This window comes from Stegostoma tigrinum, chromosome 19 (genome assembly GCF_030684315.1).
Source record: "Stegostoma tigrinum isolate sSteTig4 chromosome 19, sSteTig4.hap1, whole genome shotgun sequence".
Classification (NCBI taxonomy): domain Eukaryota; kingdom Metazoa; phylum Chordata; class Chondrichthyes; order Orectolobiformes; family Stegostomatidae; genus Stegostoma; species Stegostoma tigrinum.
The window spans coordinates 29,310,035-29,328,901 of record NC_081372.1 but is presented as its reverse complement, the minus strand read 5'-3'; the positions used below and the strand labels follow the sequence as shown (position 1 = coordinate 29,328,901).

General features: G+C 40.0%; 1 protein-coding gene and 1 long non-coding RNA gene across 4 annotated transcripts in view; one reads left to right on the top strand and one right to left on the bottom strand.

Moving 5' to 3' along the window:
* Positions 1 to 1,903: 1,903 nt before the first annotated feature.
* On the bottom strand, positions 1,904 to 11,001 carry LOC125461297 (uncharacterized). The gene is made up of 3 exons (XR_007249467.2): positions 10,801 to 11,001; positions 10,369 to 10,463; positions 1,904 to 2,900 (listed from the first exon to the last, which is right to left on the bottom strand). It is a non-coding gene; the product is annotated as an uncharacterized LOC125461297 (long non-coding RNA).
* The window catches only part of LOC125461296 (zinc finger protein 704-like), a 117,704-nt gene continuing 108,222 nt past the window's right edge, over positions 9,386 to 18,867 (top strand). Inside the window, exons 1-2 of one of the 3 annotated variants that reach the window (XM_048549889.2) lie at positions 9,386 to 9,561; positions 11,171 to 11,412. In XM_048549889.2, coding sequence (XP_048405846.1) covers positions 11,171 to 11,412 — 242 coding nt within the window. In that variant the 5' untranslated portion in view covers positions 9,386 to 9,561. Of the gene's footprint in view, positions 9,566 to 10,101; positions 10,589 to 11,170; positions 11,413 to 18,867 lie in introns of those variants that run through there. The other 2 variants (XM_048549890.2, XM_048549888.2) reach the window with 2 other exon arrangements.

Below are 18,867 nucleotides of genomic sequence, written 5' to 3'. Positions count from 1 at the left end.
TGCTGAGAATGTGTGTTGACACACGTGTATTTTGGAAGCTTTCAAACAGGCAACATTAGGAAGGAAGGATGCATCAGGTACTTTTCATTGAAATTCTGAATTTCAAAAGGAAAATAACCATCATTAGCAGAAAGGTTGTTGTGGTAGTCCCTGAAGGAGCCCAAAAGAAATGAAAACAAAGTGGAGAACAACAGAGAAGAGCACAACAGAAGGACTGAAGTAGCAGGAGGCACAACCTATGTAACAGCTTAGTACATGCAGTGAAGTATGAACTATTTGAAGAACAGTGCCTCTACAGACTAAGATTGGCACAGCAGGTGGTGGCAGATATTTACTTCCACCCAGAAGAAAAGATCCTCGCTTCTGGACTTGGTGATCATATACTACCAGCAACTGTTCAAAACCCGAATGATCTCAAGCCTATGCTTCTTTCCTGGAGGTCACCTGTTACATAAAGAGTGTCTCAGTTGGCTGCACATAAATGTAGAAGGCAGGTCACAGATCAGATACTTTCCAGGCTAGTTGGTTCGCAGCCCCAAGTGGCTTCTCACAAGTAGTGGGTGCAATCAACTGCACACATCTTACAAACGGAAGACCACAGAGTAAGTTGGAACTAAAGTAGTTAAAAACATTCAGTAGTCCATGCAAGTTGAAAAACTTATTCCCTTCATCAGGTCAAAGCAGAAATTAAAAATGAGGAATAATTAATCTAAAGGTCAGTTTGAAGACAGCTCCAAGCAGACTTCATTGGCGATAGGGATGTGTGAAACTTAGGGAAGGTTCTCTGGTTTCAAATTATCTGTGTATTTGCTGGGAGAGATTTTTAGTTGCGCTTTGGATTTCATGTGGCTTGCAGTTCACCAAGAGAAATTTTCCAAATTAAACGAGTTTGATAGTCTTGCATTAGATAGGCCAGCGCTATAAGCCAAACAAAACTCTGACTTTATCAATGGCTCGATGGAATGCAGTTGAGCCTGAATCTCAGTTTGAATTTTCTGATGATTAGAAGCTGGAAGATTGCCTACTTTGAAGCAGTGGGAATAATTCATACTGGTTTCACAGTATTTATGGAAAAAGAAAACAACAAGCAGAATAAGTTGCAAAGACAGGAAATGTAACCAGGAAAAGGGATCATGACATCCACAGTCAAGAGAAAATAAATGTAAATTTACCTTTGAGAATAACTTTTGACTGAAGAGGATTCTCTGGAGGACCAAGGCATACTTATGGGTGATCACTACACAAGTAAATAACTTAAAGATTGATTCGTCTTACAAGAGATTTCTTGGGGAAAGTAAGAATTGAACCTGAATGCATAATGTACTTTGTTAAAAATCACTTTGTTAAGTTAATGGTGACTGTTTTGTTTAACTATCTTATAGAGATAAAGACTTGTTTTGTTAAGAATAAGTGAAATGTTGAGATATAGATCTTTTTATTGAAACCAATTATCTAAATATATATTTAAATGTTAACAGCCCCTAATGCAATTGTTTGGAGTTGAAGCAGCATGTTGGGTGTTGGGTGATTGGACAGGTTATGGCTGGGGTGTTTTGACCATTTCCATGTCCCCTGTCATCTCTCCCTTGTGCAAATACCGCACCACTGGGTGCAGCTTGTTGCAGAGCAGTGACACTTTTTAAAAAGAATTTGTTAATGGGGTGCGGGTATCACTGGTTAGGCCAGCATTTATTGCCTGTCCCAAGCTCAGAAGACAGCTAAGCATCAACCACAGTGCTGTGGGTCTGGAGTCGCATGAAGGTAAGGTGACAAATTCCTTTCTCTAAAAGGACATTCATGAATCAAACAGGTTTTTACAATTGAAAGTAGTTATATAGTCATCATTAGACAAGATTTTTTTTTGGTGCAGATTTTTATTCAATTCAAATTTCACCATCTGCCATTGTGGGATTTAAAGCCATACTCCCAGAATATTAACCTAAAGTTCTGAATTGTTAGTCTAGTGAAATTACCACTACACCACCATCTCCCCAAGGATAAAGTATCCGTCACATTTGTTGAAGCAAGTGATACCTCAACTGAGTCTCTGCTGCGACCATGGCTGTACAGACTCACCTGACAGCTTTGCTTGAACTTCCATGGATGTGGTCACCCAGTTCGAGACAGGCATTTTGCAAAGGCTTGAAGCATTAGGCTGCGCAGCGGCTCAGAGGTTAGCACTGCTGCCTCACTGAGCCAGGGACCCAAATTCAATTCCACCCTTAGGCGACTGACTGAATGGAGTTTGCACGATCTCTCTGTGTCTGCATGGGTTTCCTCCGGGTGTTCTGGTTTCCTTCCACAGTCCAAAGATGTACTAATTAGGTGGATTGGACATGCTAAATTACCCATAGTGATTAAGGATGTGCAGGTTAGATGCATTAGTCACGGGAAATGCAGGGTTACAGGTATAGAGTAGGGGGATTGGTCCGAGTGGGGTGCTCTTTGAAGGGTCAGTATCGGCTCGTTGGGCCAAAGGGCCTGTTTCCGCACTGCAGGGATCCTTCTCCACTAGGTTTGGAACAGGCCTTCTTGATTTTCATAGCTACTGTGGATCATGGTGTAGCATGTGTCAATTCCTTCCAAAGTTACAGCTGTCGCTTCATCATCCTCCTCCTCTACAATGATGGCCTTTAGGCTTTAACATCTGCACTGGCTGAACAAAGCTTAAAGAGGAGTCCCTCCCCACTATATGGCTCTCTGCAGCTGTCGCTGCCACCAGGGTCTGTGATTACCTTTGATTTGTGAACCATTTGGTGAATCCCAACTTCCTGTTTAACTCTCCACTTGTGCTAGAGCTTATTTGTAATCCTCTGATGATCAATCCTCAGAAGATACAAGCTGCTCTCAGGAATTGTCATCAGGCATGTCTAAAGATTGTGGTTCCATGGCTGCAATTTCTGAAAGACAAAAGAAACAGATCTGTATTAATCCTGACAAAGCCACAGGCTTTTCGTTGATCTGCCATTTAAGAAATAAAGTCAACATGTGTCAGAGATATTTTTAATTCTGTCACCAGTCAACTACTTGTTCCTAGTCTCTCCATCTCTGATTAACATGCATGCAGAGGTGCCACTTATCTCCATCACTTCCTGCCCTGCATCTGTCAGCTGCACAATTCGTGGCTATCCACCTCCAGTCCTACCTCTCTCTTGGGCTTTGTGTGTCCTTTGACCACAAATGAATGAAAGAGGGCTATTCACCTTGTGGATGCAAGGAATTCTCCGAGAGATAGATGCATCACACCACATAAGGATCTGGTGAGTGGTGAGATGGATGGATAAATGGTGGGGTAGGGAAGGTGGTGAGGAGGAGGTGTATAAAAAGTGAAACCTGTATGCTCTTGAAACTTACATAGGAATGAGGCGTGATGTGATGGAATAGCTAAACAGGGTTTGGCAGTAAGAGTCCAGTTGGTTGTCATGTATCACAGACAATGTGAATCAGCAATTGTGCTTATTTTTCCTGACCTGTTTATGGTGTTAAACTGCTTCCTGCATCCTCCACTGTATCCAAGAACAGGATACAACTAAACTACTTCTTTAACCTCATCACTACCAACCATGCATTCTTTAGTGATAGCAAGAGTTGTTCAGCATCAAAAGAGGCCCTTTGGCCTATCATGCCTGCACTGGTTATGAAGCATCTAACTACCCCAATCCCATCTTCTAACAATTGGCCCAGAACCTAGTACACTATGGCATTTCAAGGATTCATCTAATTACTTCTTAATTATTGTGTTGGTTCCCGCCTCTACCACCCTTCCAGGTGAAAATACTTTTCATTAAGTCCCCTCCAAATCTCCAGCCCATTGCCTTAACCATATGGCCCCACTTACTGACCTCTCTATTAAGGCAAAAGGTTTCTTCCTGCCTACCTTTATGCCCCTCATAATTTTGCAGAACTCAATCAGGTCATCCCCTCAGCCTTCTCTGCTCAAATGAAAACAACCCCTAGACACTCGTCATAGCTAAAAGTTCCAGTCTGAACAACATGGTGGTGAATTTCCTCTGCACCCACTCTAATGCAATCACATCCTTCCTATTGTGTGGCGACCAGAACTGCACACAGAACTCCAGCTGTGGTCTAGCTTATGTCTTACAGAGTTTAACCATAATCTTCCTACTCTTGTATTCAATGCCTTGATAAAAAGAGGTCAGTATCCCATTTGCCTTCTTAAACACCTGCTCTGTTTCCTTTAAGGATTTGTGGCCATGCTCACCAAGGTGCCTCTCATTCTTTGTATTTCATACCATTCATTTTATACTCTCTTGCCACATTAGTCCTCCTGAAATGCATCACTTCTCACTTCTCAGGATTAAGTTCCATTTGTCATTGTTTGGCCCATGTGACCAAACTGTCCATAGAGTCCTGTCATCTAAAGCTTTCCTCCTTGCTGTTTAGCACACCACAAATTTTCATGTCATCCACAAACATACGGATCAAACCTCATGTATTCAAGTTTAGGTCAATAATGTACACTACAAACAAGCAGCAAACCCTGCAGGACGTCACCTGACACACATTTCCAGTCACAACAGCCAATCTTAGATCATCACCCCCTGTCTCCTGTCACTCAGCAAACTGGGAATCCAATCTGCCAAACTACCCTAGATTCTGTGGACTCTTGCCTTCTTATTCAGTCTCACTTGCAAGACCTTGGCAAGATCAAGTCGCTTCTTCACAGTGCTGGGGAGAATTATGCTGCTGTCCTTGCTCTCATCAAAGGGAGTCCTTATTATGTCTCAAAACTGGCCTTGATTGTCCTGAATAAATGACATAGATTGGTTGGACCAAATGTGGTTTCATGTATTTTATGCTGTGTTCTTTGCAATTCAATGTAACGCTTACGATGTTCCTCCAAAATCTTTATCTATTCCAAATTCCAGTTTCTACCATTTCTTTAAAATAGGAGTTCAAATTAATTTCATGTGGGTGAACATCATGCCCGTTCACAGCTTTGACTAATGAAACTGGGAAGTAAAGTTTTAACTAGGCAGCATATTTCAAGACAGATTGCAGCCTATTAAATTTTCTTCAAGGATAAACTGATTTCTTGATTTACAATCTTTCTCTCTCCCTCTCCCTCCCCCTCTGGATATGCACTTTTCAGCATAATTCACAAATTAGTGACCCCATCGTGTATCAATACTTTTAATGAAATTTCAAAACTTCCTTTTAATATCAATACTATATATTGTTGACAGTGAAGTCACTGAAATATTCTATGACATCTTCAATTTTTTCTTCACAGGCCATTTTGAATAGTACATAAGAAATGTAGAGTAGAGATTTTTGTAACAACTATATGGCTTAAATCAACCTCAGCCAACCATCAATTCAGCATTTTCTTTATCAAATATTTACCTCTCAATTATGTGCTCACACCATGAGCAGTTTTGAACTTGGGGCTCATATTCTCAAGAAACTGAATTGATACTCCTGAAAATAAAGACTGGCAGGAGCCTGCCTTCCAGCAAAGATGGGCAAAGCTGAGATTGCCGATCATCCTCCACCATATTACACAAGTGAACGTGGACAGAGAATGTCAGCATGCAATGTAATGCAGGACTTTGTAGCCACATCTAATTCATTGTGTTTTTCTAGCAAGCACCATGATCAATTGCAGGAATTATGGACAATTTCCTAGCTAATCAAAAGACACTACCGTTAAAATGGGATGAAAGCCTATTGTATTCCTTTCACCTGTTCAGCAGATGTGTATATAGAAAAACAAGTTGCATTTACATGGTCATTTAACGCTGTAAAAAATTCCAAGCTGCTTCACCGGTACATTATCAAAGAAGATTTGACACTGAGCTACATAACCTGACATTAGATGCCCAAAAAAATCACTTAAAATGTATCTATTAAGGGGTGTCTTAAAGAAGGCTAGAGACAGGGTGGCAGAAAGGCACAGGCATTGAATTCCAGAGTACAGGGCCTAGGCAGTGTGGCCATTAGTGTGGAACAATTAGACATTACTTGAGAGTTGGAGGAGCAGAGATATTGGACAGTGTAGGTCTGTGGGTAGTTACTGAGATAGGCAAGGCCCAGACCTTGGAGGGGCTAAAAGGACGGTTAAATTTCAAGTTGGAGGTGTTGAAGAAGCAGGAGGTATTTGGTGACGGATGGGGGGAATCAGCGAGCACAGGGCTCACAGGTGGTGAATGAAGGTTGGGGCAGCTTAAGATAAAGACAGCAAAGTCTAATATACATTTAAATGTGCCATCAGACTGGCAGTTTCTGAAATTATTCTCGAAAACAATATTGACTTTTGGGTTTTTCCCAAATTCCATGATAAGAGTTTCAGATACTTGTCATCAAAATTTCACATTCAAAACTTGCAAATACCAATGGTTAAGACATAAACATTTGCAGGCACCTTACATACAGAAACATTGAAAACAGGAACTGGTGTAGGCCATTTGGTCCTTTAAGCCTGATCAACGTGATCATGGCTGATCATCCAACTCAGTACTCTGGTCCTTTTCTTGCCCCAGAACCTTTGATCTATTTAGCCCTAAGAACTATAACTATCTCTGAGTTGAAAACATTCAATGTCTTGGTCTCAACTGCTTTCTACAGCAGAGAATTCTATAGACTCACCAGTCTGTGGGTAAAGAAATTTATCCTCATCTCAGTCCTAAATGGTCTACCCTGTATCCTTAGACTGTGGCCCCTTGGTTCCAGAATCTCTTATCAACCATAACATCTTTCCTATATTTCTGAGATTCCCCTTTCATTCTTCTAAACTCCAGTGAATATGGGCTTAACCAATCCTGTCTCTCATCATACATCAGTCCTGCCATCCCATGAATCAGTTTGATAAAGCTGTGTTGCACTCCTTCCATGGGCAGATTATTCTTCCTCAGATAAAGAAGATGAAAACTGCACACAATATTCTAGGTGTACTCTCACCAAGGCCCTGTATAAACTGAAACAAGATATCCCAGCTCCTGTACTCTAATCCTGACACTATGAAGGTCATCGTACCATTTGCTTTCTTCACCGCCTGCTGCATCTGCATACTCACGTTCAGCGACTATTGTACAAAAACTCCCAGATATTACGGTGTTTCCTCTTTAATCTATCAACATTCAAATGATAACTCCTCTTACAGTTTTTGCTACCAAAGTGAATAACTTCACATTTATCCATATTATACTTCATCTGCTATGCATTTGCCCACACACTCAATTTATCGAAATCACACCGAAGCGTCTCTGCATCCTCCTCATAGTTCACCCTCCCACTCAGCTTTATGTTGTCTGCATGCCTGGAGGTATTATATTTAGCTCTCTCATCTAAACCATTATCATGTATTGTGAGTAGCTGGAGTAGCAGTGGTCCCTGCAGTTTCCCATTAGCATTTGGCTGCCACTCAGAAAATGGATTATTCCAATTCTTTGTTTCTTCTTTGCCAAACAATTCTTTATCCATGTCCATACACTACTTCCAATCCCCTGCGCTTTTGACTTATATACTAATCTTTTATGTGGGATCTTATTGAGAGCCTTCTGGAAGTTCAAGTAAGCCACATCCACTGGTTCCTCACTGCTCTCTAGATAAAGAAATGGATCCTCACATCTCAGTCCCAAATAGCCTACCCATATCCTTAGACTGTAGCCTCTGCTTCCGGAATCAATCCATAGCCTCCAATCCATGGGAACTATCCCAAAATCTATAGAATCCTGACAAATGACCAACAATACATCCATTATTTCTAGAGTCACTCATATAGCATGTAAACAGATTCTTCAATTCAACTCATCTGTGCTGGTCAGTTATCCTAAACTGGTCTAGTCCCATTTGCCAGCATTTGGCCCCTATCCCTCTAAACCCTTCATATTCATGTTCCCATTCAAATGCCTTTTAAATGTTGTACCTAGACCCACCTCTACCACCTCCTCTGGCAGCTCTTTCCAAACATGTATCACCCTCTACATGAAAAAAATTGCCCCTCAGGTCCCTTTTAAATCTTTCCCCTCTCGTCTTTGAGATTAGGACTCCCCAACCCCAGGAAAAAGACCTTGATTATCCACCCTGTGCATTTCCCCACACAACGGCCCCCCAACCCCCTGGATTTTATATACCTCTCTAAAGGTCACTCCTCAGCCTCATACCTCCAGGAGGAAAAAAAGCCTTCCTTAAATACATGATTCACATTTTGTGTAAAAATTAACTTCTAGCACATTTTGACACACAATGAATGATCGGTACTAATAGATTCTCAATATGTAATGTTGCCAAGGTTAAACGTCAGAAGTAGTGCTATTTTAAAGCGAAATTAATTGCAACCCTACCAAATTAGTGGTTTGTTTTAAAGGAAAATCATAAATTCCACACACACAAGAAAATGATACTGGGGTTGAAAATGAAGTATGGGTAGCATTATATAATCGAGACAATTCACTTTTTTGTCGTTTGATTCTACCCTTAATGGATAACGACTTACCATAACAGTGGAGACCAGTTTCCCCATGTACCTTTAGCTTAGCGACCATTTCAAGTAACCCATATCTTGTTACAGATTCCCTACAAGAAGTGTTCAAATCCGGGTGAACTAATTAATAAAATAGTAGTAAGTGCGTTAAAATTTGTATTCGTTAAGGAAAACGCACAATTTTCCAAATCGAGACCTAATATCAAAGAAAAGCTTCCAGATTAAGAGTAGCACTTTAGAAACACAAATAGAAACAAATTCCCATCATTCATATGCAATTGTCCAGATATTTCATCCCATCGCATCCCAGCAATTCTACAGTAAAGACTTTTGAACGGTGGAAAACATTTAGAGGAACGTTTAGTTTAAACAAATAGCTTGTAATGTAAACTTTCTTGATACATTATAGTGTCTCATGATATCACTGAATTCACAATAGGGGTATAAAAAATCCCCTGATGGGTTAGATAAAGTTTTAATATTTTGATATACAAGTCAGCAAATTTCGCTTCACCTTAACGTTAAATGCTATTTTTAAAAACCTATGTGAAATGTACTTACTAGAACAGATAAAATAACTGTCATATCAGTGCAACCTAATTTTATGCAAAATATAATTTATTCGCCTGTCATCTAATCACGTTTTTAAACCACATAGCTTTCACAAGTCAAATAAAATTGGTTAGGCACTCTGACTCGCTTTCCACATAGTGAGGAAAAGTCTGAGTTTACCTACAAGGACTGCATTCATACCGCAATGATGCAAACTCTTGATTAATATTTTAAGAAAAGTTAAGCGAGCAAGATTCAACAGGGCTGCCATTTTCCCTCCGGCCGCTTGCAGATCTATTGGGTCTCCGTTTGAATAGCGACGTGCACTACGTGCTGTAAACATTACAGTGTCAAGTCACTGCTAGCTCTTTGCTATGATTGATGGGCGGAGAAACCGGCCGGCGCGCTCTGCAGTCCGTTCTATTACTCCTGCCCACAGGCTGATCGCAGGGGGTGGGGAGTCAGCCCCGTTTTTTAACGTGCAACTTTTCCCCCCCGGAGCAATCCTCGACGTGGAAAGCCAAGCTGAGCGGCAGCAAGTTGCAGGTGGACAAAGCAACTAAGTGAGTGAGTAACAATCAGACTGAGAACCAGGGATCGCTTGAAAAGGGAGAGATGAAAACAACGAAAATAGAAGAGGCGTAACTTCTAAAAATCCAATCGTATCGAGACTGGATTAAAAATAAATCAAACAGGCGGAGCCAAACTTGGAAATGCGTGATAGGCACATGGCAGTTAATTAGTTGGTTTTGAAATGTTTTGACCCAACTTTGGTCGCAAGGTGGGGGGCAAGGGGAAGTGGTGGAAGGCGAGATGATGTGCAAAGGAGGGAGACAAGATGAGTTAGAAAAGGGGAGCTAAAAAGGGCGGGAGGAGGGGTTGGAAAGAAGTGAAGTGGGAGTAAAAGGGGGTGGTGACAGTGGAAAGGGGCGAGGTGGGGCAGTGGGTCTGCAGACTGCGCTGCCCGAACACCGGGAGCTGCACCGGACCGGCATTGAGTGACAAGTAGCTACACCAGCCGCGCGCCTTGTTGCCACTGTCAGCGTTCTTTAATAGAATGTTTATAATATGCAGCCACCAATCGGTGTGAATGGGAGGCGGGGCCCAGCCTGGGGAGGGGCGGGGCCATGCTCAGCCCGGGCACGGAGAGAAGCATAACAATTGTAATCAGCAGGAACGCCGGCTCGCAGAGTGGAGGGGCGGTTTCTCCCTTTCTCTGTGCCTGCAACTATCAGAATCTCACACGAATGTAAAATTATATTAGCCTCTTCCGTGAGGGGAAAAAAAACCACAGACGCCTAGTTTAGTTCACCCCGTCTCCTTCCGCAAACCCCCCCAAAAAGCAAGACCATGAGCTCCAAACGCCTTACCAAAAAACATAAAGTTGTAGGTACAAAGGTTTGCGCGCCAAGTTCAGCCGGCGAAGTCAGAGTCTCTGGAGTGATTCAGGCTTGTAAGAACGACCCTGCGGGCAATAATTTATACACAATCATGTTAGATGATGGCTCACTCAGAGAGTATGCAGAAGAAGAAATAATCTGCATCGATGTCAAAGTATCTGGAAAAGGAAAATCCGGATATAATCAAAAGGTATTTAAACAATTATTCATTTTAATTGCACAAAAGGTTAAATGGTATCCACCGAATGCAAAGTCGATGCATGATTTCATTTGTTTTTTTTCCAATCAGACATATTACTTTTTTATATTTGCAATATATATTGAAACTAAGATGGCGCCTGAAGTGCACGTCCAAAGTTTAAAGAGAGTAGGGCAAGGAAACCGGTATAATTAAATGCCCACCTCCAGCAAGACCAAACGCCGAAACCAAACATTGAATGTTACACGGCTGTATTATTAGTTTCGGTCCTGTTTTTGAAAGTAAACCTGTCAATCGAGATACAGCACATTCCTTGGGGTGAACTGTCTAAATAACTTTGCCACTTGTGGACTTGTCATTTCAATGTCTGGACGTTGGGGTTTGTCCAGTTTAGCTTGGCAACAGGCAGGCCTGCAATAGGAAAACTAACCGAACGTTTTAGGTTGATTTGCCTGCATTCCGGATGTTTACGGTTGGGCGGGGGGGGGGGGGTTTCTTTTTGGGAAAGGCTTCATTTGCCGCGGCGGAGAAAACAAAGAGATGTCATTAGCTCTGGGTTTTATAAAATTGCAGATGCTTTTGAACTGCAAAGGCAGTGACTCGGTGGTGGCATTTCAAGAACGAGAAAAGAATGATGTTCCTTTAAGATCCCCAGAGCCACGCGGCCTGACAGCCAAAAAACCCGAAGACCGGTATCTGGAAAACAAATGTAACAGAACTCGCGAGGCGGAGAAGGAGCACTCGACCCTCCCCCTTGGCTCGGTGTCAGAACAGAAACGCCTCCTTCCTTCGGCAAACATCGACGTTCCTCAGAGGTAGGCTTTTTTTTTCTTTTTTAGAAGCGATCCGAGCTGCTTTTCGGATATCTAAGATCGGATGAAGTCAGAGTACATCCTCAAATGGAACTAACCATGGCACATAACATATTCTGAGCGTTTTGAACAAATGTTCCTTTCTTCCCCCCCCCCCCCATTTTTTCCCACTCGAAATGGGAACGCCCACCTTCTGTGTTCAGGAGTTTAGATCCTGTTATAGACGACAAATTATCAGTTCAAGTGTAATCGATACTCGAGCAAACATACCATTGTACTTAGCAACCGCTGAAATGTAAAAATCACTTGGCTCTCCATTTTTCTAAGTTCTGACACGGTGTACTTTGATCTTGTCTTGTATCACTCAAATTTTCAATGGCATATTGCTGTGATCAGACGTTAGTGTAACATTGATTTGTCACTTTTGATTCATTATTTGGATCAGCTGGCCATAAGGGTACTTCAGTCAGTCCTGACTTGTCGCCAGCGTTTTGTGCTAGCTGCTATTATTATGACTGCACTGTCAACATTTCTAATAGTAATTGGCATCCACCTGAATGTTGAAGTTATTGACATACGAAATGAAGTAGTTAGCCTGTGCACATGAAGGTGGCTGCCAGAAAGAGGTGACTGCTGAAGGCACGTTGTTTCAGTGAAGCAGTGAAGCAATACTTCTTTGCTGTGAAGCAATAGCATCAACAAACTGGGCTGGTTGGAAAACTTAGTGATCAACCTTTCAAATCTTAGCAAGAAAGAAGGCAACTAAAACTCATAGTCTTAAAAGTTTATAAAAGCAGAGAGAACTGGTTATGTGGCTGGTTAATTTATTCTGGTGGCAGAAGCAGCTCACTGCACTTCAGTATTCCAGTTGTGGTAAGTGATTTATCTGTAGCTGGCTTTGAAATCAGCAATATTTATGATTTACATTTTAAAATTCTTTTGTTAATTTGCAATTGCGTGTTAAATTTGGTAAAGTCTCGCTGTTTAACAGTTGTAATGTCCTGTGCTCCTAATAATTTGCTATACTTCAAATCTTGTTCGTTATTCAAAAAAAACTCATGCACTTCATAATCCAAAAACTGTTGATGAAGAATATTCTTTTGTCTCTTCCACACTGCGATTTGAAGAAACTTCAAGACCTTGACTACCCTAAGAGAGAGTGAAGACATGTATCTGAGCTTCGAACTCATGAGAATGCCTAAAGAGGTCAGTGCCCAGGCCTCAACACTGTTAGGGAGTTGCATCTGATACAGAATTCACCTGGGGCCAACTCCTGCTGGTGCCATCCAAATTGGAGATCCAGCTAAAAATGCAGAGAAGTACTTCTGCAAGTCAGATGGATTCTGACTGTTCATGCCACCGCTACCATAATTGCACCAGAGCATCCAATGGTCAGGCATGTCAAACTATTCAAAAGATTGGCAACCAAGTGAAAGGAGAATGGGGGATGACATGTACCTTGGCAGAATAAGCCAGCTTTATAGCTAACTTTATCACAGTGATCAGGGACATCACCATTATGCCTCACAACTTTACAATTGCCAGTCAAAGCGTTCATTTTACTGCTAACTGCCAGTCAGTAGATGTAGTAGAGCAAGTTCCAATCTTGTTCCATAGACTCTGCTACTAATTTGTAAAAGTACCCTTGTATTGAAGAGTTTCAAGTGTTTCTGCAGTACCATCCAGTCAATTTTAGAATTCACATTTTAAGGAAAGAAAAGCAGTGATTTCTGAATTGATTTTTTTTTTCTTCTGCATTGATAATCATGCTATTTCAAAAGGAAAAAGGGTTGAAGTTTTAAAGCAATTGCCATTTTACAGAATTATTTCTCTTTAGTTAGTTTTAAATTTAGCTTCCAGTATTTCTCTTCAGGAATTTTGTTTGTAGGTGTAGAATCTGAATTATATGAAGGAACTTATGCCAAGAAGGAAGATGTCGGATTATGTTATTGCCAAAACAATGCTCCAGACAAAAGATTAATGGAGCAATACCATTGGAGATCAGTTCTACATTGTATTAAATTAAATCCAAAAAAAATTCTGGAAGTTTTTAAATTTGTAGCATTCTACCAGCTTACATATGCGCAGAATTGATGTAGTGCATGGAACATCTGGAATTTTAACTAAATCGTGCATTGGAAAAATAAGAAGGATTCTTATTTATCTTTGAAGCCTCCATATTCTTGACTAAGTTGTTATCTCGCATAGTTTCATGCTATTCTTATCATCTGACGAATGTCTATTGTTTTCTGGTTCCCTATTTTAATGATTTATTTACTTTGTCAGTGCACCTTAGCTTCATGTGTCCATTTACAGTGCTTCATTAATATGCTGTAATATAGGTAGACTTGTGTGTCCGCGTGCAGCAGTTTGATAAGAAGGTGCATGAGCATTTTGATTTTCCTTGAAAGTTCTTAACGTGTATTTCTGTGTTGTACGCCTCATCAACTTAAAATTACACACAGCATGGATTTTACTTGTACTAGTGGGCAAGGGCTTCCAGTATTGTAAAAGCGTTGATAGAACTCCAATTATACCTAGCCCCAACAACTCTTTAAACGACCACTAAAAGCTAGATCATCTCTTCACATTGTTAAAACCTGTGGCTTAAATCCTGAAGGTTGATATTTACAGTGTATATACTCTTCAGCTTTTGGTCATTGCAATGTTTTATTTTCCCCAGAAAGTGCATTAAAATTGTGTAATCTAAATTGGACATAACGCTTGAATATCTCTACAATAAGACAGAGACTGGCTGCTCCAGGACGGCCTACTTGTTGGGCTACGGCTTGGTATTCATCCTGCTTTAATGCGAGTACTGCAGCATCTGAAGTGTATCTGTAACTCTGTTATAGCGTAGCTATATCTTGTAACTTCTGAAAGGTGCCTTGTGAACTGAGAGGTTCATAATTTGAATTTGGGTATAGTTGGGAAAATTAAGGTTTCTTTAACGTTAACATTTGCAGACAGCATTAAGTATAGACATGTACAGCAGGAATTGTTCCTGAGAAGTGTTAACATAATCCTCTGACCACTAAGCAGCTTCCCATTCCTTCCACAGCGTTTTTTCTCCCTAGGCATTTCTCCCCTTCATTTTGCCAGTGAAGCAGTATTCCTAAACCCAACAACCGCCTTTTATCTTCATTACTTCTTTCGCATACTTATTTTTAATACTTCTTGAAATAGAAGTCACTGGCAAGGCTGGCATTGTCCACTTCTATTTGATCTGAGAAAGTGATATGGACCTTTGTTTTTGAACCTGTGGAATCTGAGGTAAATGTGTTCACACAAGTTTGTTAGGTAAAGAGTTCTAAAATTCATACTTTTCCCCACTGGAGAAATTACAGCATATGTCTGAGTTGATTGTCGTATGTGTTTTGAGAGAAATGTAGAGGCATTGTTGTTCCCATTTGCCTTTTGCTGTTGTGATCCTGGGTTGGGTTTTCTGCTGAAGAAATGTTGAAGCGTTGGAACAGTGGTTGAACACTTTATCCATGGGACAACAATAGCAGACAGCACACTGGATGTCTGGGTTGCCAATTTTTGGATGGTATTGAGTATCTTGGATATTCTTGAAGCTGTAACAATTACTAGTAATTACCCCATCTCAATGCTGACTTGCATTTTGTGGCTGATTATGATACTTTGGGGATTTGGAAAGCAAGCCATACACTGCAGATTACCCAGCCAATGAGTTAGTAACTGGTCTCAACTATTTCAGTTTTTGGTCAGTAGTGACTTCCAAGATGTCAACAATAGCAATACTAATAGCATTCAATGTCCAGTTTGAGGTAAGATTGATGGAGCTGAAAATAGTCAGTACTCAATTGATATGAATGTTACTTTCCCCATATCAGCCTAAGGTGGGATGTTATCCAGATGTTCTAACATTGAGCCTGGTCAATTCATAATCTGAATTATAAGTGGAGGTGATATATCAGCAACCAGATTGATCTTTGATCATTTGATGGAGGGAAAAATTATTGATGAAGCAACTGAAAGTAGGTGGACCTCGGATGATGATGTGGTGGAGCAGAGATAATTGCACCTCTGAATTGAAAAAAATAAACGGGTAACAAAATGAGGCATTGATTTTGGTATCAACTAGTTTACACTACAATCTTCCAACATTTACACCACCTTTGCTTCACCTTTTATAGTCAGTTATTTCAGGCAACTATTAAATTACTGGTATAGACATCATTTGTAACAGTATCATTTTAAACTTAGTAAGCAAGCCATGTATTTTGTTTAGTTTAATACTTGTCTTTTTTTAATGGCAGCATCTAGTCAATTGTTGTATTAAGGATGTACAGGTGAAGGACATTGATCAAATAATTTGGGTGTATCTTGTCCTATCATGGTAGTGTCTCTGCATCTGAGCGTGAAGGTTGAGATCCCACCCGCACCAGAGTGTGTTTTGACATCTCTGAACAGGTTGGTTGGAAAAGTCAATGAGTACATCTTGGACATTTGCATTTGTTAGGAAGGAAGCAGAGAAAGGGAATGTTGCCGTGATGGTGCACTTGGAAAGAAAGCCCCTCGTATTGCTGTCCCCAGTGCTAAGGTCTGCATGTTGCTGTCGGCTGCTGCTTTTTTGCTGTGTTGTTTGCAGACCAAAGGGTTTCTCCCTGATTTTTGAGGTAATATGATTTGCTACCTGAAGATAGTTTTGATAAGGTGTCCACTTGATTGATACTTCTGCAGCTCCCTCTGAATGGTACTAAGTTCAAAGCCATTGCTGAAGAATGGGATGTTAATGTTAGCCATTCACACCACCTCATAATTAACTGGCTCCTGCAGCTCTCGTTGCTTAAATATCAAGCTCTGAGTTGGTTCAGAAGTCCATAGATGTAGAATTTTTGATAAATTCACAACCAGTGTAAGGTATGTATCTTTATATGGTCTCATCTTTGTGTGAAGTGCCTTGTTTGAATGACCAGACAATGTTGTTCAATTGTAAATCTTCCAATGACTTGAGAATGCAAAAATTACAGAAGTCATCTGACCATCGCAGCCATCTTAGTATTATAATGACTCTTATTCTTTAAAGAAAAAGCAATTCCAGAAATATGATGTGGAATACAGTCTGTGTATAAAGTTAAGAATATGATATGCCATCACTGGCCATTTGAGTGCACTTTGTTTTATAATATTCATGGTGAGTGAAAATGGAGAATGTTGTTGTTGTTCCTTGGCCTAGGGAGCTCAAAATAAAAATGTGGTTAAAACTACTTCTGGAGAAATAATTGAGAAATAAATGTGGGGTTTTCCTTACCAAACATTTTATGGGTAAGTCTGTGTAATGGACCTTTTTTGGAAATATTTTGTTTGTTGAATTGTAAATCGATAATCATTTCTAGTGGGAAAACTGTTTTTCAACAAAAAAAGCACAAAAAGGTTAAGGATTGACCTTGCTAGCATAAAATGGACTCTTAAAAGAACAGAAGTCTCTGGGATGAAATGGATCAAATCAATTTGTCCATTGTCAGCTAGTTTTATAAGATGAAATACTCTCTCAAAGAGAGTACTGAAGACCTGAGAAGATCTTGTAATGTGTGGTGTACAGAATATGAAAAACTATTTTTCTTTATTTCTTTAATTTTTTTTAAAATGTTGTCTGTGTTATAAAGTTTTTTTGGTTTAAAGAAAAAAGGAAGCTCTGTAGTGGCATGCTAATCATATTAAGGAGACAGAGATTGAAGGATATTCATTAAGTAACTTGTTTGTTATGGCAAACTTTGTTTTAACTGGCACCCTATGAGCCAGGACTCTTGATAAACTGGCAAAAATTATCCACTTCAAATACTGCAAAGTTTACTGTATTATTCTGTCCGATTGTTATAGGTTTAAAAATGTATTTACCTCAGTGTAAATGTATTTGTTCAATTGAATAGCCATACAAACTATTAACTGTTAATTCAAATTTGAGTCAATTTCATATCAAATACGGTGATCTACCACGATGTCTAGTAGTCAGATAAGGGTGTGAATGAGAAGGCCCTCTGGTAAGTTGTTTTTTTTTATTTAAGGCAAAATTGCATTATTACTTTATTTACAGCTCAGCTCACTTAAATAAGACAGTGACGTGTGTACCCTCGCTTTGAGTTTCTATTACTTAGTGTGAGTTTTTACATTGTTTATGTGGACCTCTTAATCATCCGGAATATTTGATAAACTGGCACTCTCCTGGTCTGTTACGTGCCAGTTGGTAAAACGTTTGCAGTATTTCATAGGATGTGGGTATCGTTGTCAAAACGAGCATTTGTTTTTCATTTGTAATTGCCCTTGAACTGACTGGCTAGGCCATTTCAGAACATGGTTCAGACTCCACTGCATTTCCCTGGGGACTGGAGCAACATGGAAACCAGACCAGGTAAGAGCAGCAGATTTCCTTCCCCGTGAAGTTTGAGTGAACTAGATTGCTTTTTTTACAACAATCGAAGATAGTTGTTATTATTGAAACTAGTGTGTGATGCAAAATTATTAATTGAATTTAAGTTCCAATAGCTTCCATTGTGGGATTTGAACCCAGGTCTTTGGACCATGAAATCAAGTATAAAGTAAAAGATTGGAGTTTGGTTTCCTATTTCACCATCTGACATAAGACATCTCAACATAAGCAGCTATAAAGCCATAAATCAAACAAACATTGTAGCAGAGGTAGCTTGCATTAACCACGTTCACTAATTTGAATTTGAAGCCCCATCCCTTTCAGAACTCCTGTCTATGTATATTGGAAAAAATTATGTTGACATCGTCAGCTGCTGCATATATTAGAGCCCATGTTACAAAGTTCAGAACTTAGCCTACAAGCCAAAATGAAATTTATTGTTCCAGTGAAGTGTCTTTAGAGGGCCAGGTATTCAGGTTTAATGCCACCTCCTTTTTAAATATGCAGTTTTTCCAAAGTTTTTGTGTTTTTCCATCATCAGTTCTATTGTTCTGAGGCCGATGCAAATTTATCACGTGATGTCTGTACTTTCTATCAACAGTTGCACCTCCACTGGCAAGAGAATTAGTGCAACATGGCAAATTTACATTGTGGGGTTACCTTAAATTATTGGAAAACATTGATATGAAATATTTTAAGTCAGTACACATGTTAACAAATCAGATCAGTTGGGTATATGACCAAGAATGTTTAAAAAAACACAGAATCTGTAAACTTTGCCATCGGATGAATTGTTGAACCTTTCCATGGATATAATGGTTCCATAGCTCCATTTGGGGGAGCAGGGTTTTCTTCCTGATGACCTAGCTAATATATAACCATATCTGGCCTTTATCACTATTTTGTTTTGAGATGTCATATTTCCAAGAGTTAGAACAATTGCTACATTTCATCACTGACTGTGAAATGCTTTTGGATTCACTGAGATGTGAAAGACACAAAATGAATACAAGTTGAGTCAACATAAATAGTTCAATTACTGAACATTATCTTTCTGACTATAC